This window comes from Myiozetetes cayanensis, unplaced genomic scaffold (genome assembly GCF_022539395.1).
Source record: "Myiozetetes cayanensis isolate MyiCay16 unplaced genomic scaffold, myiCay2020 scf26, whole genome shotgun sequence".
Lineage (NCBI taxonomy): Eukaryota > Metazoa > Chordata > Aves > Passeriformes > Tyrannidae > Myiozetetes > Myiozetetes cayanensis.
The window spans coordinates 4,171,583-4,191,410 of record NW_026087477.1 but is presented as its reverse complement, the minus strand read 5'-3'; the positions used below and the strand labels follow the sequence as shown (position 1 = coordinate 4,191,410).

The following is a 19,828-nucleotide window of genomic DNA, read 5'->3' as shown; positions in this document are numbered from 1 at the left end:
CCTCCCCTGCCAGGAAGCCACGCACCGGGGAGGCCTCGGGCAGGAAGGAAGTCAGCCAGGGGGACTTTTCATCTCTCTCCTTCGCTCGCAGCCACCTACGCACCCCCAGAGCCCGGGTGTGGCAGCACACCCTGCCCGGGACCCCCTCCCCAGGGCCACGGCGAGGCCCCCGGCACGGCAGAGGTACCACACGGGCACGGAGGGCTCTGGGGGACGGAGCTGAGCCCTCCCCGCGCGGTGAGGCGGAGGAGGAGCAGCCGTGGGACAGGGTGGGAGGGGGTTATCCCACCAGGGGCTCAGCTTTGCCTTCATCCCTCCCAGGAGGGGCCAATCCCGGCCCTGGGGGTGCTGCAGGTTCGGCCGCGGGGTTGGACCCTGAGGGAGGATGATGAGGGAAAGGCAGGGAAGGGGAGTTGTGGGGCCAGGGGGTCACCCTGAGCCCCCCTTTCCCCCGCAGCGCCCGCCATGGCCCCGCTGGGCGAGGACACGCCGCTGATCGGGGGCCGCTCCTGCAGCCTCTCCTCGGCCGAGCCCGGCAAGACCGGCACCCTGCGGGTGCTCCTGTACCCCCGGGCGCCCGCCCCCCGCAGCCCCCCCGGCGCCCTCACCTTCAGCAGCGGCGAGTTCACGGCCGAGGAGCTCTGCGTGCGCGCGGCCAAGGCCTGCGGTGAGCTCGGCGTGCCGGCCGTGGGGCCACGGTGCCAGCCGTGGGCACGGGGTCCTGGCTGCGGGACGGGGGTCCCAGCCCCGGGCTCGTGGTCCCGTGCCCCTGTCCTCGCCGGGGGTCCCAGCCCCACCCTCCACCCCCAGGTGTGCTGCCCGTGTGCCACCCACTCTTCGCCCTGGCCACGGAGGATCTGAGCTGCTGGTTCCCCCCCAACCACCTCTTCACCGTGGATGAGTCCTGCAGCCAGGTCGTGGTGTACAGGATCAGGTACGGCCCCAGCCCAGCCCCCCGGGACCCTCTGGGGGGGTCGTGTGCTCTGGGGGACGCAGCTCTGAGACCCCTCCGCTGGCCCTGCCAGGTTCTTCTTCCCCAACTGGTGTGGACTGGGACAGTCCCACCGCTTCCAGCTGCTGAATGACCGGGCCAGCCCCATCCTGGACTACCCCGTCATCGATTACCTGTTTGCCCAGGTGAGCTCTGTCAGGTGGCATCTCTGTCCCCAACTCCTGGTGCCGCGGGCAGGGTCCCGTGTGGCTTCTCAGGGGTGTTAACTTCAGTGCAGTGATGTCCTTCATCGCCCTGGGCTGTGCCTCCTCCTCCTCCTCCTCCAGCACCTATAGGTCCCTGCAAGATGTGGATCCTCTTACCTGGCTCACCTGGAGCTGCTTGTGGGGCACCCCAGGTTGCTGAGATGGGGGGTCACTGTGCCCCCTGGGTGGCACCTGCCCCAGGGACAGAGCCGGGGAAGCAGCAGGAAACCAGAGCCCGGGGCAGGATGTGACTCACATGGGCACTGGGACAGGGGGGCAACATGTGCCACAGACTGGGGGTCTTGGGGTGCCTCAGGTGTCCTGGCACGGCAGGAGGTGGGAGAACCCCCCCCAAACCCTCGTGCTCCCCCCAGTCCCGCAGTGACTTCGTCGAGGGCCGCGTGGCCGTGGGGCTGAGCCTGCCCACGCAGGAGGAGTGCCTGGGCCTGGCCGTGCTGGACATGCTGCGCATCGCCAAGGAGGAGAGGCAGAGCCCCGACCAGGTCTGCAGCCACGTCAGGTGAGCTGGGGGGCTGGGGGCACAGCGGGGCACTCATGGGACAGCCTGGCACCCCTGGGGACAGTCCAACACCCATGGGGAACACCTGGCACTCCTGAGGACACCCCGTTAACTCGCCTGCACCCCCCCGTCCCCGGTAGCTACAAGTCCTGCATCCCGGAGCCGCTGCGGAGCCAGATCCAGCAGCACAACTTCCTCACCCGCAAGCGCATCCGGCGCCGCTTCAGCAAATCCCTGCGGAAGCTCGGGGGCTGCCAGACCGACGGGCCCCACCTGAAGCTCAAGTACCTGCTGGACCTGGAGCGGCTGCAGCGCCGCTGGGCCGAGGAGAGTTTCCGTGTCCGCTCCCCCGGCGCCCCCGCGGGCATCACCATCCACGTGTCCGGGGAGAGCGGCGTGTCCTGGAGCTGCGGCCCCTCCGAGGTGCTGGGGAGGAGCGGGGGGGGGGAACTGTAGGGGAGGTCCCGCGGTGGGATGAGGTGGGGGGCGTGGCTGTCACCCCGTTTGTCACCCCCCCAGAACCGCCAGCACTTCTGCGACTTCCCCGACATCGCCGACATCAGCATCAAGCAGGCGGGCGGGGAGGGCGGCCCCGCCGAGACCCGGCTCGTCACCCTCACCAAGGCGGACAACCGCGTGCTGGTGAGCCGCGGGGGTGGGCTGGGGAGCCCCCCCGGGGGACTGGGGGGGCTGTGGAGCTGACCCCACCCTGCCCCAGGAGGTGGAGTTCCCCACGCTGCGGGAGGCTCGTTCCTTCGTGGCTCTCATCGACGGCTACTACCGGCTGACGGCGGACGCCCAGCACTACTTTTGCAAGGAGGTGGCCCCGCCCCGGCTCCTGGAGGACGTGGAGAACCAGTGCCACGGGCCCATCAGGTGGGTGCCGGGACCCTCCCCTCGCCAACCCCAACCCACAGGTGACAGGGGCAGGGGTCACCTGGGGGGAGCCACTGGACTGGTGCCCACCCCCCTCACCGGGGTGGGGGGGACACTGCTGGGAGGGGAGGGGAGGGCAGTGAGGGTCCCCTGGGGGGGTCCACACCCAGCCCTGCCTTTCCCAGCGCCGAGTTCGCCGTGAGCAAGCTGAAGGCGGCCGGGAGCCCCCCGGGGCTGTACCTGCTGCGCCGCAGCCCCCAGGACTTCGACAGTTACCTGCTGACCGTCTGCGTGCAGGTGAGACCCCCCCTCACCAGGGGCTCCAGGGGGGTTTGGAGGGCTCTGGGGTGGTCCCCACACTGCTGATCCTGATTGATCCCCCCCACAGACCCGCTCCGGGCAGGACTACAAGCGGTGCCAGATCCGCAGGGACGAGGAGGGACACTTCTGGCTGTCGGGGGTGTCGCGGAGGTTCTGCAGCCTGCGGGAGCTGCTGGGCACCTACGGGCGCTGGGGGCTGCAGGCGGAGGGGGCCAGGATGCACCTGGGGGCCTGCTGCCCACCCCGCCCCAAAGGTGACACGGGGGACGTCACAGAGAGGGTGCTGTGATGTCACAGAACAGCTGTGATGTCATAGAAGAGCTGTGTGACATCACAGAACGAGTTGTGTGACATCACAGAGGGGACGGTGTGACAGCACACAGCTGCTGGGTGACGCCAAAAAGCTGACTTGTGTGAGGTCACAGAGCAGGCTGTGATGTCATAGAGGGAGGCTCTGTGACATCACAGAGGGTAGGCTGTATCACAGAGCTGCTGTGTGACATCACAGAGCAGCTGTGTGAGGTCACCAGGTGGGTGCCCCTGCTCTGCCCCCCCTCATGGCCTTCCCTCCGCCTTTCCCTCCCCCCCCAGAGAAGTCCAACCTGCTGATTGTTCGGGGTGGGGCCCCCCCTCTCCCCGGCTCCCCCCCTGCCCCCCGGCGCCGCAGCCTCAACCAGATGATGTTCCACAAGATCGACCCCCAGAGCCTGACGCAGGTATGGGGGGCCCAGGGCGGTGGGTCAGGGGGGACACAGGGACAGGGGACCCTCCAGGACCATCCCCCCTCTCCCGGCAGGGCGAGAGCCTCGGCCAGGGCTCCTTCACCCAGATCTACAAGGGCATCAAGCGGGACCAGGAGGAGCAGGAGGAGGAGGGGGACGGGCCCCGCGAGACCACGGTGGTGCTCAAGGTCATGGACAGCAGCCACCGCAACTGCTCCGAGGTGAGGGGGTGGCACAGCCCCCCCGAGGTGGCACTGGGGGGGATGGGGGAGGTGGTCCCCAGGAGCCCCCCTGAGCTGCCTGTCCTGCTCCCAGTCATTCCTGGAGGCAGCCAGCACCATGAGCCAGCTCTCCCACAAGCACCTGGTCCTGCTGCACGGCGTCAGCCTCGGGAAGGACAGTGAGTGCCTGGGGGGGACAGGCAGTGCCCGGCCCTGCCATGCCCCGAGTGGCACCCCCTGACCCCCCCTGGCCCCCCCACAGGTGTGATGGTGCAGGAGTACGTCCGGCACGGCCCCCTGGACCTCTACCTGCGGAAGAACCAGGGCGAGGGCTCGGTGACCACCAGCTGGAAGCTGACGGTGGCCAAGCAGCTGGCCTATGCCCTCAACTACCTGGTGAGCGGCTCCGAGTGTCCCACGGCCCACGTGTCCTGCTGTTCCCCTGTGTCCTCATCCCACGGTTTCCAGGCATCCGTGTCCTCTGGGTCTGGTGCCACGCTGAGGGTCCTGGTCCCTCTTCCCCCCCTGCAGGAGGACAAGAAGATCACCCATGGGAATGTCTCTGCCAAGAAGGTGCTGCTGGCGCGGGAGGGGGACGCGGCCACAGGGACCCCCCCCTTCATCAAGCTCAACGACCCCGGGGTCAGCGTCACCGTCCTGGCCCCAGACAGTGAGTGCTGGGGGGTTCTGGGGAGTCCTGGGGGGTCAGGGGTTACTGGGCCACCCTCGGGTGCTGAGCAGGGCTGCCTCCCCAGTGCTGGTGCAGAGGATCCCCTGGGTGGCCCCCGAGTGCGTCAGGGATCCCAAGAGCCTGGCACTGCCCGCTGACAAGTGGAGCTTCGGGGCGACCCTCTGGGAGATCTTCAGCGGTGGGAACATGCCCCTGAGCCTGCTGGAGCCCCAGAAGGTGAGGCTGCCCCAGCCCCCTGCATCCTGACCCTTCCCAGTGTATCCCAACCCTCCTGTCCCATGTCCCTCTACATGACCCTTTTTTCCTCTCCCGTTGCATCCCAATATTCCTGTCCCATCCCTCCTGCCCCATCCTGCTGCCCCCGGGCCCTGCTCGCTCCCCCAGCTTTGGGGCTGGTCAGAGGCTGTTTGGGGCGGCCCCAGACACTCCACAGCCAGCCCCGATCCCCCCTTCCCACCCCTGCAGAAGCTGGAATTCTACCAGAGCCGGCTGCAGCTCCCGGCTCCCAAGTGGCCGGAGCTGGCCACGCTCATGGCCCAGTGCATGGAGTACGAGCCCCAGCGCCGGCCCTGCTTCCGCGCCCTCATCCGCGACCTCAACAGCCTCATCACCTCTGGTGGGCCCTGGGGCTGGGGAGGGGGCCCGGGGGACCCCCGCAGTGTCCTCACCACCCGCCTCCCCCAGACTACGAGCTGCTCTCGGACCTGTCCCCCGCGGATGTGGCGCTCCGGGACAGCCTCTGGGGACACGAGCCCCTGGCCGTGAGCCAGGACCCCGAGCACTTCCAGGAGCGGCACCTCAAGTACATCTCACTGCTGGGAAAGGTGAGGGGGGAGGGGAAAAAGGGGGTCCTGAATCCCAAAACTCAGCGCACCCCCTCTTCCCTCCCCTGATTCGGGGCGCGGAACATCCTTGCTTTGCTGAGGAACACTTGGATTGTGCACCGAGAGTGGGATTTTGGGAGGGATAACAGGCACTGGGAATATGGGGGGGCTCTGGTGAGCATCCCTCATCCCAGCCCGGCTGTCCCCATGCAGGGTAATTTTGGGAGCGTGGAGCTGTGCCGCTACGACCCCCTGGGGGACAGCACGGGCGAGCTGGTGGCGGTGAAGAAGCTGCAGCAGGACTCGGCCAAGGAGCTGCGGGATTTCGAGCGGGAGATCCAGATCCTGCACTCGCTGCAGCACGACTTCATCGTCCGCTACCGGGGCGTCTGCTACAGCCGGGGTGAGCACGGGGCGGGCAGGGGGCGGGCAGGGATCCCACATCCCGCCCCTGCCCAAATCCCGGCCGGACGGTGACGGATGTGGCTCCAGGATGGCGCGGGCTGCGGCTGGTGATGGAATTCCTGCCCAACGGCTGCCTGCGGGATTACCTGCAGAAGAACCAGCCCCGCCTGGACCACAGGGCGCTGCTCCTCTACGCCTGGCAGATCTGCAAGGTGGGGGTCCTGCTCTCCCAGGGTGCTGTGCCGTGGATTGCCCAGGGGGTGGATCATCCAGCTGGGATGAGTCCCTGGGTCCCAGTCCCCGTGAGCAGTTCCCTCCCGGCAGGGCATGGAATACCTGGGGGCGCAGCGCTGCGTGCACCGGGACCTGGCCAGCAGGAACATCCTGGTGGAGAGCGAGACCCACGTCAAGATCGGGGATTTCGGGCTGGCCAAGCTGCTCCCGCAGGACAAGGACTATTACGTGGTGCGGGAGCCCGGCCAGAGCCCCGTCTTCTGGTGAGAGGGGGACACGGGGGGGTCACAGGGGCCTGCAGTCCCAGCTGGATCCAGTGCTCAGCATCTCCCCTCTGGCAGGTACGCTCCCGAATCCCTGTCGGACAACGTCTTCTCCTGTGCATCCGACACCTGGAGCTTCGGGGTCCTGCTCTACGAGCTCTTCACCTACAGCAACAAGAGCAGGAGCCCCTCGGAGGTGAGACCAGCCCAGGATGGGGTCCTGCTGATCCCCCTATCCTTCCTGTGTCTGTGGTCCCTTACCTGTGGTACAAGCCCCCCTGGCTGATGGTGGTGCCACCGCAGGAGTTCCTCCGGATGATGGGCACCGGGAAGCCAGCACAGATCATCTGCCTCTTGCTGGAGCTCCTCAAGGACAACCGGCGGCTCCCGGTGCCGTCCGGCTGCCCCGCCGAGGTGCGAGCCCTGCCCGGGCTGGGGGGGTCCTGGGAGGGATTCTGGGGGTACCCCCCTGCTCCCCTGATGGCCTCCCCGTCCCTTGTCCCCAGGTGTACTCGCTGATGATGAGCTGCTGGGCCTTCGCCCCCAGATGCCAGGCCCACTTTTGGGGAGCTGTCCCCCAGGATCGAGGCGCTGCGGGATGGTCGGAGCAAAGCCCGTGGGTAGAACCCCCCTTCCCCCAAGAAAGCCCCCCCACTGGCTGGGACCCCCAGACACCCAGCTCCCTCCTCAGCACCGTGTGGCCACAGCGATGCTTCAAGCAGCTTTGAGGGGCACAGCGTGGGGGGACACGACCCCCACCCCCCTCTCCAAGGGCACACAGACCCCCCCAACGCTGCCCCTTGGCTTCCCTCCCCCCTTCTCCCTGTTCCTACCTCCACCATGGCAAATCCAGCCTTATTTTATTAAAGTTTGGTAAATTTTCCAGCTGGGGTGAGGTGTGGGGTTGCCTGGGCAGGAGGGACACGTGGGGGAAGAGGGGTGGGGGGGTCTGGTTGCTGTGGAGCTGCCGGGAGAGAGCGGGTACCCGTGGGACATCCTGGTGAGGGGGCCCCAGCTCGGCACTGTGGGGTCAACGCCCACCCCTGTGGGGTCAGGGGATCCCTTTGCTCCCACCCCGAGCCCAGGATCCCCCCCAAAACCAGCGTGGTCGTCCCTGTGCCCCCTCAGAAAGGCTCCAGACCCCAAATGCTCATTAACGACACACCCTCGTTCATTCTCCCTCTGCCACCTTTGGCCACGGGAGGGCAGATTTGGGGCGAAACCAGAGAGAAACAGGTCAGGAGCAGCGCGGAACTGAGAGCTGGGACTCAGCATTCCAGACACCACTCTGCCCTCCTGGCAGGACCAGCCCCGGGGTCCCCCTTCCCAGTGCAGAGCAGCAGCTACAGGGGTTGGGAGGGAACCACAGCCCAAGGGGTCCTGGGGTGTTTCCTGCCAGCTCTGGATCCTCCTCAGTGGCCCTAAAAGATCCTCAGACCCCCTAGAAGACGCTCCCCCAGCCAGGGGTGGAACAGCACCTGCCCCAGCACCAGGTGGAAGAAGGAAGGTGTCCCAAAATCCCACTGCAGCACATCCTGGTTCTCCTGCCACCGGCTGAGCTTCCCAGCACCCCGGGACACCCCCACAAGGGAGACGTGGCAGATGAAGGTGCCATCACCCACCCACCCACCCGGGCACAAGGAAGTTATAAGAAAATAAAGGTTATTAGAAAATAAAGTGTTTAATAAAAGAGCAGCTCCTGCTCCCTTCACAGCACAGGGGAGGGCAGGGGGGGGATCCGGTGACAGCCACGGGGAGGGGGAACAGGGAGAGGAGGAGGAGGAGAAGGAGGAAAAGGAGGAGGAAAAGGGGGGCTCCCACCCCACAGCACCCCCTCCCCACCCCAGCCAGCCTCCATCCAGTGTTTCAAGTCCACACAACCAAGGGGGAAGCCCGGGGGGCTGGGAGGGTCCGGCGGGAGGCGGCTCAGGACCCCGCCAGGTAAATCCCTGTGGAGGAAAGGTGGTGAGGAGGGGTGGGAGAACATCCCTGGCACCAGGATGGGCACTGCCAAGCGCCCAGGGCTCAATGCCAGCACCAAGCTGGGTAACCTGCACCCTCCCACGCTGGGCATCGCCCAGTGAGGGAGGATTGGAATTTGGGGACAGGGGAGGGGAACCCATGAACCCCAGGGTCACGGGGAGCAGGGAAGGGACCCTGTGTGCTGCTGCAGGAAGGGACTCCAGGCACCCTGAAAAAGGGATCTCATACACCCCAGGGCCGTGGGGAGCGGGAAGGGACCACTGTGGACCTTGGGGAAGGAGTAGGGAAGGGACCCCAGCACAACCCAAAGAGCAGGGAAGGGACCCCTGTGCACTTCAGGACACAGAAGATGAGGAGAGGACCCCCTACCCACCAAGGCTGTGGGGAAAGGACCCCACACCCCTGGGGTGTGCCCCCTCCCCAGCTGTACCTGTAGCAAACCTCTTCTTGACCAGCGACATGCGGTACCCAGCGCTCGCCAGCTCCACCTCCACCCCTGACAACGTGCTGCCCTCGCTGCTGAACTGGGCGGCCACGGGACTGGGCTTACTGGGCCCCCCCAGGGGCTCCCAGCTGGCTGAGAGCCGGCCACAGCCTGGGGGGACAGCGCAGGGGTTGGGGGGGTCTGGCCCCTGGGCCCCCCTGCCCTGTGCCCTCAGGGTGGGCACAGACTCACCTCCCTGCCCTGGGGCACCAGGGATGTCCAGCAGCTTCCAGAGCAGCCTCTTCTCCTCCAGGTTCCTGCCGGGACACGGGAATGCCCTCAGACCCCCCCTCTTCATCCTGAACTCACCTCCCTGCACTCCTCACCCCGGCAGCACCCCCATTTCCCAGCTCGGGGTCTCAAATTCCCAGTTCAGCATTGCCATTTTCCAGCTCAGGGTTCCCCTCTCCCACCCTGCAGGGGTTTGGAACCCCATATCCCATGTCTCCCACCCTGGGGGCTACTTGGGACCCCCAGTCCTGTGTTATCCATCCTGGGGAGCTTTGTGATCCCCAGTCCTGCATTTCCCATCTGGGCAGGTTTGGGACCTGTTTCCCACTCTGGGGGTGGATTGGGACCCCCTCTCCTGTGCTCCCCACCCTGGGGAAGCTCAAGATCTGCGGTCCTGTCCCGGGCTGTGACCCCAGAGCTGTGTTGTCCCCCCGGGTTGGCTCCCGCCCCCCGCCCCGGTACCAGCTGGCCGCGGGCTGCAGCCGCAGGTTGGTGAGGGGCTCCTCGACGGGCAGCAGGACGTGGACGTTGGCGAGGGGCACGGGCAGTGCCAGGGCGCCGGCGTTGTAGCCGTAGTCGACGCTGACCCGCGTGGCCCCGGGCGCGCAGTCCCAGCGCACGCAGAGCCGCAGCGGCGCCGAGCCGGGGCCCAGCCGCGAGAACTGCGGGACACCGTGGGGCTCAGGGGGGGCACCCTGACCCTCCCGCCCCCCAGGGTGGCTCCTGGGCGGTCCCAGCTCTCCCCACACTCCCCCCAAGCCCGGGGGCTCACCTGGTACTTGAGCAGAGCCACGTTGTAGTAGGAGGCGGCCGGGCTCTGCTCCGCCTGCCGCTGCAGGTGCCCCGTCAGCGCTGCCATGTTCAGCCAGAAGTCCTTGGTGCTGGGGTCGCTCTGGGAGGGGTCGCTGGGGGCACGGGGGTCAGAGGGGCAGCAGGGCCTGGGCACCCCCAGAACCCGGCACCCCCACACCCAGCTGCACCCACCGGCTCCCCAGCACACCCAGACCCCCAGGGACCACGCGTACCCCACCGCCAGCCCCCCATCGCTGCACCCACCCCTCCCAGGGTCCCCGTGCCCCCACACCTGTAGAGCAGGTCGGTGTTGGGCAGGAAGTGCTCGATGGCCCCGGCGTTGAGCAGTCTGAAGCTGAGCACCGGCGGGGCCGCGGTGCCGCTGAACACGCGCACGATGCCGGCGGGGAAGGACATGGTGAGCTCCCCCGTTACCTTCACCAGGCAGCTGCCGGGACAGGCCGGGGGTCAGCGGGTGCCCCAGGCAGGACACAGGGGTTGAAGGGACCCCCAAGGACCCCCCCCGTACCTGTCGGCGTCGCGGCCCTTGAAATAGGCATGGACGTACTCGGTGAAGGCGGTGGCCACGGGCAGCGCGTCCTGCGAGCCCAGCACCACGGGGCTGGGACCCCGGGACAGCCCTGGGCGGGGTGGGGGGCACGCAGAGGGATCAGAGCACGGGTGGGACCCCCACCCTGCGCCCCCCGAGCCCGCCCAGCACCCACCGAGGGCCGGCTGGGACGCGGCGAAGAAGCCGCGCTCGCTCAGGCTGGCGGGCGCCGAGTGCGAGGGGCCGCAGCTCCAGGAGGGCGAGGGGCTCAGCGAGCGGGACTGCAAGGCAAGGCAGGGGCAGGGAGGGGGGGTCTGGGTTCAGAAACCCCCCGTGGGGGGTCTCACAGCCCGGTCCTGAGCACCCCCCAGCCCCGGGCACGCACCAGGTCGCTGTTGCTGCCTACGGCAGGGCCGGCCGGCGGCCGCTTCGCCCGGGAGCGCCGAGGGGGGGCCACGAGAGGGACGTCCCGGGGGGCTGCGCTGGGCCAGGCGGGGAGAGAATCTGGGGGGGACACGAGTAGGGGGGTGAGGAGAGAGCCCTGCCACGGCAGGACACGTTCCTGCAGGGGCTCATCAGTGCTACGAGCTGAGCGGGTCTCAGCCCTGTTCTCAGCTGGGTTGGGAAGGGGCAGCGTTAAGGGCGATGGGGGGGGGCACAGGTAAGGGCAAGAGGGGGAAGGGTCAAGGGTACTGGGGGGCAGCTGCCCCCTCCACTCACCCGGCTCTGACTGCGACGTGGAGGCCCCCGACGTGCCCCCCTCACTCAGCCTCGTGCCCGATCCTTGGCAGGTCCACGGAGAGGGGCTGGAGGACTCCCCCCCACTCAGGGGGGCCGGCGAGGACGAGGAGGAGGAGGCCGAGTTGGAGGAAGGACACGTCAGCGGGGCCTGGTCCCCGCCAGGGCTGCGGGGTCTGACCCAGGGCGGGGGCTCCCCGAAAGGGTCGGGCGAGGGGGCTTCCCGGGGGGCCGGGCCACTGAGGCAGCGGCTGCGGCCCCGGGGAGCAGCCCCCCCGTCCCCCCAGAGCCCCTCGGCCCCGGGGCCGCTGAACACGGCGAAGCTGGGGGGCTCGGGGAGGCGGCCGGAGGGGCTGTGGGGCCGAGGGGCCCAGGTACCGGGGTCCCGGGTGCCAGGGGCGGGAGGGTCCGGGAGGTCGCTCTGCTTGGGGAGGGGGCTCTGCGGCGTCCCCGGCTGGGGGGTCCAGGGTCTGGAGTCCGGGGAGGGTCCGGGCGCGGGGTGAGAGGGCGAGTCCAGGCCAGAGTCCTCCACGTTCTCCGGGGAGGAGGAGGAGAAGGGCGAGGAGGACGAGGTGAGGACGTAGGCACGGGGGGCTGCGGGAGACCCCAGGTCAGAGCACTGCAGGGGGTAGGGGAGGGGGGACACACCAGATATCCCCCCCATCCCGCCCCCCAGATCCTCACCCGGGAAATCCTCAGCTTCAAACGCCGACTCCAGGGGGGGCCCGAAGAGAGCGGCGGGGGGCACCGAGTCCGGGGGGATCTTCCCAGGGCCGCTGTGCCAGGGACAGAGCGGGGGGCTCAGTGCCCACCGGGACCTCCTCAAGGATAGGGGGAACCACCCCACGGCACCCCAATGTCTCCCTGACCCCATGTACCTGTTCACCTGTGCTGCAGGGACACCCCTCCCTGTGCTGTCACCTGTGGGGAGAGGGGACACTGCAGAGCCACTGCACCCCCACAAGACCCCCACTTATTCCTGGGACTCCCCCACACCACCAGGACCCCCCCAGCCCAGCCTCACCCGTCGCCAGTGTCCCCTCGGGGTCCGTGTCACTTGGGGCGGGGGTCAGGGATGCCACGTGTCCTGCAGGGGGACAGGGACAGGCAGCGTTAGGGGATGCAGAGCCACGGAGACCCCAAGGCTCTGGGGACCCTCAGGAGGGCTGGGGAATGTCCCCAGGGTCTGGCACATCCCCACAGTGACACTCACGTGACGCCTGTCGCCTGACAGTGCCCTGCAAGAGAAGGGGACAGGGGTCAGACGGCCCCGGTGGTCCCGGGGCTCCCACAGCCCCCCCCAGGCTCACCCCAATTCCAGGGGGCAGGATGAGGTTCCCCACACTCCCAGGGGTCCCACAGCCCCCCCAGGCTCACCCCAATTCCAGGGGGCAGGATGAGGTTCCCCACGGTGGCCTTGAGCTGCTCCACGGAGGCCTCGGCATTCCCGGGTCCCTCCCGGGGCTGCACCGGTTTGATGTGGACGTAAAACTTGCGCGGCTCGTCCTCGTCGTAGTCGGAGTCGCTGGAGGAGCAGCCGGGATTCTCCGCCTCGGCTGAGCCCCACTCCGTCAAGGCAATTCCCGGTGCTTGGAATGGCCCCCTGGACACCCCAACAACCCCCCCTCCCCGACCCAGCCCAAGGATACAGCGGGCGACGTCGGGGCGCACGGTGAATCCGTCCTCGTCCACCTCCGGGCAGCCCTGCGGGACACACCCGGACAGGCTCCGGCCTCCCAGTGCTCCCGGAGCGGGAATGCTGAGCCTGGGGCTGGCATTGGGATACTCACCAGGTCGTTATCCGGGGACTCCCTGGGGAAGGACAGGGGAAGGGTTAAGGCACCGAAGCTGGGAAGCGATGCAGGATGTGGGATGCAGGGATGTGGGAATTCAGGGATGCAGGATGTGGGGTGCAGGGATGTGGGAATTCAGGGATGCAGGATGTGGGGTGCAGGGATGTGGGAATTCAGGGATGCAGGATGCGGCGTTTGGGAGCGCAGGGATGCCGGGATGGAGAGTTATGGGGATGTGGAGGTACAGAGACGCAGGATGTGGGGAATTCAGGGATGTGGGAGTGCAGGGATGCAGGTAGGGATATGGGAATTTCAGGTGCAGGGATGCAAGGATGCAGAAATTGAGAGGTGCAGGATGTGGGATGCAACGATGCAGGGAAGCAGGAATGCCGGATGCAGGAATGTAGGCACATGAGGACACTGGGACGCAGGGATGTGAGGACACTGGGATGTGGGACGTGAAGCACTGGGATGTGGTTTGTGAAGCACTGGCACGTGGGATGCAGGATCTTACACAGCATCACGCTCCCTCTCCTTACGGCTCAGCCCAGGGATCCGGAAAGCTTTACTCCGGCTCCTCTTGGGTCCTGGGAAAGTGGGGGACGGAGTGAGGAACAGCCCCCCCGCCCCCCAGAATTCCCAGCTGGATGCAGACGTACTTGCCTTCCTGCGCTGGAGCCAGCCGGTACTCGTCGAAATCCAGCGCTCCTGCCGTGGATCAGGGATCAGCCCAGGATGGTGGATCCATCCTGGCAAAGGGGGGATCCCCCCCCCCGTCTCACCTGGCCGCTCTCTCCCTGTTCCCTTGCTCTCCGCGAACCTCCGGAGCAGCATCTCCGTGCCGATGTTTTCCACGTTCTGCTTGAATTCCTCGTGGACCTGGGGGGAGCAAAAAAAAGAGGGAGAGACAGAAATGAGACACGGAGGAAAAAAGGGGGGAACGGGAGGGGGTGGTTTCACCCAGCTGGGACCCACCTGCCCGATCTGGACGTGCGTGTCCTCCACGGAGTGGGAGTAGGAGCCGATGAGACCCTTCATGTGGCGGAGATGGGCTTCTTCCACCTCCTGGAAGCGCTGGAGCGCGGAAAGAGGCGGGGTCAGGAAGAGTGGGATGTCCCCAGGGATCGGGAAGGGGGTTTGGGAAGGGTGGGACATCCCCAGGGGGTTGGTGTGCCGACACAGAGGGAAGTCTGGGAAGGGTGGGATGTTCCCAGCTGTTGACAAGGTCAGGGTGGCTCATTCCCAAGGGACAGCATCCCCAGGGAACAGTGGTCAGGAAGGGGGAAATATCTCCAAGGAATGGCGTTGAGTCAGGGTGGCATCACCAGGGAAAGGGGCTTGGAGAGAGTGGCACGTCCCCAGGGGACGATATCCCAAGGAAGGGTATTCCCAAGGGTTGGCATCACCAGGGAAAGGGGCTCTGCCGAGGCTGGCACATCCCCATGGGCCAACACCCCCAGAAAACTGGGATCATCCAGCCCCTGGTTCCTGCATCCCACTCCTTCCCACCCCCCAGTAGTGCCCACCATGGTCAGATCCCGGCAGTGCCCCCCATTCCCACCCCAGCAGTGCCCACCATGGCCGAGTCCAGCATCCTCTGCTCGAAGTCGGCGCGGGCCGCGTTGTACTTGTCGACCGCCCTGCGCAGAGCCTCGCCCGCCTTCCGGGACTTGAGCTCCGCCTGCGGCACCCCGGGGGGACAGCGGGGACAGGGGACATCCACGGGGACAGGGGACATCCATGGGAATGACAGGGATCGTCAGAGAGGGGACAGAGACCATCCACGGGGACAGGGATCGTCCATGGGAATGACAGGGACCATCGGAGAGGGGACAGGGACCACCAGGGAAGGGACAGGGATCATCCCAGGCGGACTGGGAACATCAGGGACGGGACAGGGACCATCAGGAAGGGGATAGGGATCATCCATAGGAGTAACAGGGATCATCAGAGAGGGACAGGGAGCACAGGGAAGGGAACAGGGACCACCAGGGGTTGAGACAGGGACCACAGGGAGGGGGACAAGAACCATGGGGAAGGGGACAGGGACCACTGAGGGGGGACAGGGACCATCCACAAGGAAGACAGGGACCATTTAGGGGGAGTCAGGCACTATCAAGGCGAGGACAGGAGCTAGGGGACCCCCGGGGAGGGGGTCAGGGGCTCTCTGGGAGGGGGACAGGGACACTTTGGGGAGGGAAGGGGGCCTCACCTTGTCGATCTCCTTCTGGCTGGTGCCCTCCTTGCGCAGCCGCTCGTACTCCTGGCACTTGCTGTGGTAGCTCTCCTTGGACTTGGGCAGCAGCTGGGCCACCCCGTGCAGCAGCTGCACGGCCTCCAGCGTCCCTGACACCTCCTCCTTGGACTGGGGGGGGCACGGTGGGGTGGGCAGGGGGCTCTGGGACACTCTGGGGAGGGGGCAAGGCGGGGGGAGGACACAGTACCTTCTTGTGCACCCGGCCCTGCTCCTCCCCGTAGCGGGAGATCTCCTTGATGAGGTCGTGCAGCTTCTTCATCAGCTCCAGGTGGCACAGCGCCAGCTTGTCCGAGGAGATGCGGAAAACCTCCCACAGCGGCGCGAAAGTCCTGGATGGAGGCGTGGGAAGGATCAGCGGGGTCCCCACAGTCACCTCAGGGCACTCCAGACCCCCCTCATACCCCAGCTGGGTCCCGTTGGTGGCCATCTTCGACAGCTTCACCATGGCCTTGGCGTAGTTCTCCTCGATGGCAGCCCTGGGGACAGTGGGGAGGGGGCTCTGGGATGGAGCCGGTGATTCTGAGGACCCCCCCAGGTGACCCCCCCGTCCCCTGGTACCTCTCCCGGACGAAGTCAGCCAGTTCCTTGGTGGAGATCTGCCCGTGCTTCATGTTGTGGTAGAGCACGTCGAAGCCGTGGTTCTTCTCACCCTGCCAGGGGAACCCCCCCCGGGCCCCCACTCAGCTCCCAAACCCCACCCAGCACCCCCCCACACACACACACCCTCTCCCAGCACGGTGCAACCACCCGGAAGCATCTTTGGGGTGGCCTGAAGGGCCCCCCCGGGGTGCACAGGGGGGTGCTGAGCCCCCCACCCTTCCCCACGTGCCCCCGGGGATGCCCGGATGCTCCCCCGGGGCAGAGGCAGGAAGGGGTGGGCTGAACCCGCCTCTTACTGGGGGTTATTTTGGGTGCCCCCCACCCTGCGGGGGTGGATCCCCCCTGTCCCGGCCGGGCTGGGGGTGCAGGTGACACTACGCGGGGGAAGGGGGGGAAACTGAGGCAGGAGGAAGAGGAAGGTGCCGGCAGCTGCCAGAGCCCGGCAGGGACAGACCAGGAAGCACCGGCCACGCGACTTCCCCCTGCCCGGGGCACCTGGGAAGGCCGGGGATCCCCAGGGAGGGGGGGCAGGGATGGTACCGCGAGACCCCCCCCAACCCATCACCCTCCCCGCCCCAGCAATGAATTTGCAGCGTTAGCAAAGGTGTCAGGACCTGAAAACCACCCCCTCTTCAGGGTGGGGGGCCCTCTACAGTGGGCCCAGAGGGTGGGGGGCACCCAAGGTGGGAAGGCACCCAAGGGTGGGGGGTCTAGGCTTACCCAGAAGTGCTCGGTGAAGTAGGACATCTTGGAGGGGGGGGTCGCGGGGACCCCCACAGCTCAGCTCCCAGCGCCCTGGGGGGACAGCGGGACCTCAGCGGCGCGGTTTGGGGGTGCTGAGCGGAGCCCCCCTGCCCGCACCGCGCCTGCACGCACCGCTATTTATCGGTTTTCCCGGGAAAACGCAGCCTCGTGGCCATGGAAACCGCAGGCTCCCCCTCCTGCCGTCCCCCCTCCCCACCGCGGACCCCTCCCCAAGGTGTGTGTCACCCAGGGGTGCTGGGGGGGGTGCGGAGGGTCCTGGGGGCCCCTGGGCAGCGCTCGGCCCGACACCAGATACGCAGATCAATAATAAATGAGCGGCTGCTCCGAGCGGCGGAGGCTGCTCCCACACCCAGTCGTGCCCGTGGCCCCCAGCCCCTCAAAACAGCCCCCAAAACACCCCCTGCCCCCGGGAGCCCCTGTCTCCCACAAAGAGGGGACCCGGCTGTCCGGACACCTCTCCCCGCCCTCCCCGACCCCCAAATGTGCCGTGCTGGGGTCACCCAGAGAGCAGCCCCCATCACTCAGCAGGGGGCCCCTATAGCTGAGCCCCCAGGCTGTGACCCCAACCCGGCTGTGTCCCCCGGTCCCGCTCCCCATCATGCACCGCAGAAAAACAGGAAACCCCAAAAATTCGCGCCTCGCTGGTGCGACGGGGAGGGCCCCCCCACACGCACTCACCCTGGGCTCTTGGGGGGCTCGCGGGGCCCCCCCGATCATCCTCGGCGCGCCGCGGGTCTGGAGGGGGGGAAAGGGGGAGTCAGGGTACGCTGCAGTTCCCCCCAAAACCCGCTCCGAGCCCCCCGGATCCGTCGGTCCCTCCGCACGGGCTCAGCCACCTGTGTCACGAGCGGGGCGGGCTCAGCGTGGCCCCCCCCACTTCCCCCCTGTCCAAGTGTGGGGGGGGAGAGAGGCAGGGGGGACTCGGGGGGGCGTTCAGGGCCCGGCAGACCCCCCCAACCCCCCCGAGGGCGGCCGCAAACGCCACGAACCCGCGGCCGGCCAAAGTCCCCGGGGATGGGGGAGGTGGCCGCGGCCACCGAGTCCCTCGAGCGGGACGGGGGTGCGGGGCGGGGGCTGCGGCAGAACCCCACGGGACCCCCGCGCTCCCCCCACCCGGGCGAGCTCCGAGCACCCGCAGCCGTGACCTTCAGCGGGGCGCGGGGGGCGCGGGGACCCCCCCGAGGGGTGCGGGGGGCTTGGCGGGGCTCAGCTCGAGGAAGGGCCGCACCTGAGCCGGAGAGGGGCGCAGGGAGGGCTGTGCATCCCAAACCCCGGGGCAGCGGGAGGCACCGCGGAGGGATCGGGCGTGCACCCCCCCAAATAAAGGAGGGAAAGCGCTAAAGGGAAGCTCCTGCACCTGCAGCGCGGGGGTCTCAGGGGGCCGGGGAATGGGGCAGTGCAGGCAGCACCGGGAGCGGGATTTTGGGGAGGGCGCCGCGCCGGTGCACGGTGAGAGGGGCTTTATTAAAAGAAGGGGAGTGCTGCGGGGCAGGGTGCGCTGCAGAGGGGTGTGCTGCGCTTGAGGGGGCGCGGGGGCAGGCTGAGGGGGCAGCAGGGGATGATGCTGCGGGGGCGGCGGCGGGGGCACCGCGCGGGAGCGGCACGGCGAGGGCTGCACGGCGGGGGCTGCACGGCGGGACCCCGCTGCGGGGCTCGGGGGCGCGGGTCGCTCCCCGCGGGACTCACCTGCGGGGCCGCCTCAGCCGCCGCCCCCGCCCCGGCCCCGCTCCCGCTCCGGCCCCGCCACCGGGACCGCGCCGCGGCCGCCCCGGCCACGCCCCCTCCCGCCGCGCCGCGCCCCCATTGGCTGCCGCGCCCGGCAGCGGTTACAGCAGCCCGCGGCCGCCGCCGCTGATTGGCTGAGGCTCCGCCGCGCCGCGCGCGGGGAGGGGGCTCATTTGCATCTTTTAAAGCGGCCGCCGCCCCGAAAAGCGCCCGGGGAGGGGCGGGAGCGGCAGCGGTGCGGGGGGAGCGCAGCGATGCGGGGCGGGAGAGGAGCCGCCTGCACCACCGAGCCGTCCCCACGGCTGTCGCCGTCCGTGGGGATGTCACCCTCTCCCGGGCTGCCACACCCCGCGCTGGCACAACCCCCCCCGCTCTCACGGGGCTGCTCGCGGTACACCCACCGCCACGATCCCCGCCGGCGGCCACCGCACCCTCTGCGGTGCCGGGCTCGCCCCCCCCGCGCCCCGGTGCCACCCGGTGCCGCGCTCGCCGCTGAGCTCATGCCCCGGCTCCGGCTGACACCGGCGCAGCTGCGGGCACCGAGGAGGGTGGGGGGACCGGAGGGGGGGGGCCACATTCCCAATGGAATCAACCAAACATCAACGCGACCAGCCCGCGGTGCCACCGGAGCCGGGGCAGCGGGGACGTCACGCGGCGGCTCCGGTTACGGTCCCTTTTGTCCCGTCCACACCTGGCAGGTGTCCCCGCCGTGGGGTGGCACTGCCAGGAGGAGCCGCTGCCACCGCCGCGGCCCCGGTGGGGTCGGGGGGGCTGAGGATGGAGGAGGCGGTGGGTGGGGGACCCCTCCCCACCCCGCGCACGGCTCAGCCAGGATCAGGCCTCTGCTGGCGCTGCCACCGCGGTCACTGTCACCTCGGTGACCCCGCGGTGTCCCGAGGGGGGGGTGATGCTGGAGAACCCCCGGAGCCCCCCCCACGTTGCGGGGACCGAGCTCAGCGGCTGCAGCCCCCTCCTCCGCGGGCCGGGGGCGGCGGGGATGGGGATGGCAGCGATGGGGATGGGGATGCAGTTGTCATGGCAACCCCGCATCCAGCCTCAGCCTCGGCGCTGCCGCACCAGCCCCGCAGAGCAGCCGCCCCCCCCGGCCCCTCTCCAACCCCCCCAGGACAACACCCTGAATCCCCTCAAGCCCCCAACCCCATTCCCACCACCGAGTGCAACCCCAGAGCCCCCGACCCCCAGGGCTGAGCCCAGTCCAGCCTTCACATCCCCCCGAGAACCAGGGGACTCCCCCACAAACACCCCAAATCCATAGGACCCCCTAAAGCCCCCCAACTCCTCTCCCAGCCCAGATGCCCCCTCCCACACTGAGCTCAACCCAGTCTTAACCACCACCCTCAAATCCACGGGACCCCTCCAGAACACAGGAGACAAAAATAACTGGGAATTATCCTCTTTAATGCTCATTTTCCACACATTTTGCCAAACGGGATCGTGGCGTGCAAGACGGGGAGAGTGTGCTGGGTCCATGGGCAGGGGCTGGGGGGGGGGGTGTCAGAGCCCCCCTCCCCAACACCCCACAACCTCCAAACCTTCCAGCCAAAAAAAGAAATATATAAAGCACTAAAGGTGAGACATTCAGTGCCCCCTCCCCGGACACGTAGGACGATACAAT

At 68.2% G+C, this 19,828-nt stretch overlaps 2 protein-coding genes across 3 annotated transcripts; one reads left to right on the top strand and one right to left on the bottom strand.

The window, feature by feature from the left end:
• Positions 1 to 106: 106 nt before the first annotated feature.
• JAK3 (Janus kinase 3) lies at positions 107 to 7,037 on the top strand. Its single transcript, XM_050321097.1, is given in 25 exon segments — positions 107 to 183; positions 458 to 667; positions 811 to 934; positions 1,026 to 1,137; positions 1,572 to 1,717; positions 1,858 to 2,140; positions 2,237 to 2,359; positions 2,436 to 2,593; positions 2,779 to 2,890; positions 2,982 to 3,168; positions 3,506 to 3,630; positions 3,711 to 3,857; positions 3,952 to 4,036; positions 4,120 to 4,253; positions 4,389 to 4,527; positions 4,613 to 4,764; positions 5,014 to 5,164; positions 5,233 to 5,372; positions 5,586 to 5,775; positions 5,865 to 5,989; positions 6,102 to 6,274; positions 6,353 to 6,470; positions 6,578 to 6,688; positions 6,781 to 6,816; positions 6,818 to 7,037. Coding segments are annotated over 24 exon segments (3,354 nt in total). The 5' UTR covers positions 107 to 183; positions 458 to 465; the 3' UTR covers positions 6,899 to 7,037.
• Positions 7,038 to 7,934: 897 nt separating this feature from the next.
• On the bottom strand, positions 7,935 to 18,201 carry FCHO1 (FCH and mu domain containing endocytic adaptor 1). 2 transcript variants are annotated; one of them, XM_050321253.1, is made up of 29 exons: positions 18,154 to 18,201; positions 17,146 to 17,202; positions 16,423 to 16,497; positions 15,661 to 15,752; positions 15,504 to 15,578; positions 15,290 to 15,431; positions 15,058 to 15,210; positions 14,422 to 14,526; positions 13,821 to 13,919; positions 13,628 to 13,724; positions 13,509 to 13,553; positions 13,360 to 13,432; positions 12,843 to 12,864; positions 12,702 to 12,756; positions 12,430 to 12,608; positions 12,266 to 12,290; positions 12,077 to 12,139; positions 11,931 to 11,973; positions 11,737 to 11,828; positions 11,035 to 11,646; positions 10,700 to 10,818; positions 10,490 to 10,595; positions 10,294 to 10,405; positions 10,057 to 10,212; positions 9,745 to 9,877; positions 9,435 to 9,634; positions 8,934 to 8,998; positions 8,688 to 8,781; positions 7,935 to 8,223 (listed from the first exon to the last, which is right to left on the bottom strand). In XM_050321253.1, exons 3-29 carry the CDS (start codon positions 16,447 to 16,449, stop codon positions 7,983 to 7,985), a joined length of 3,225 nt encoding a protein of 1,074 aa, XP_050177210.1. In that variant the 5' UTR covers positions 16,450 to 16,497; positions 17,146 to 17,202; positions 18,154 to 18,201; the 3' UTR covers positions 7,935 to 7,982. The 2 variants fall into 2 exon arrangements, with proteins under 2 accessions (XP_050177210.1, XP_050177211.1); XM_050321254.1 differs by having other exon boundaries at positions 8,073 to 8,223; positions 8,688 to 8,852.
• Between the last annotated feature and the right edge of the window lie 1,627 nt (positions 18,202 to 19,828).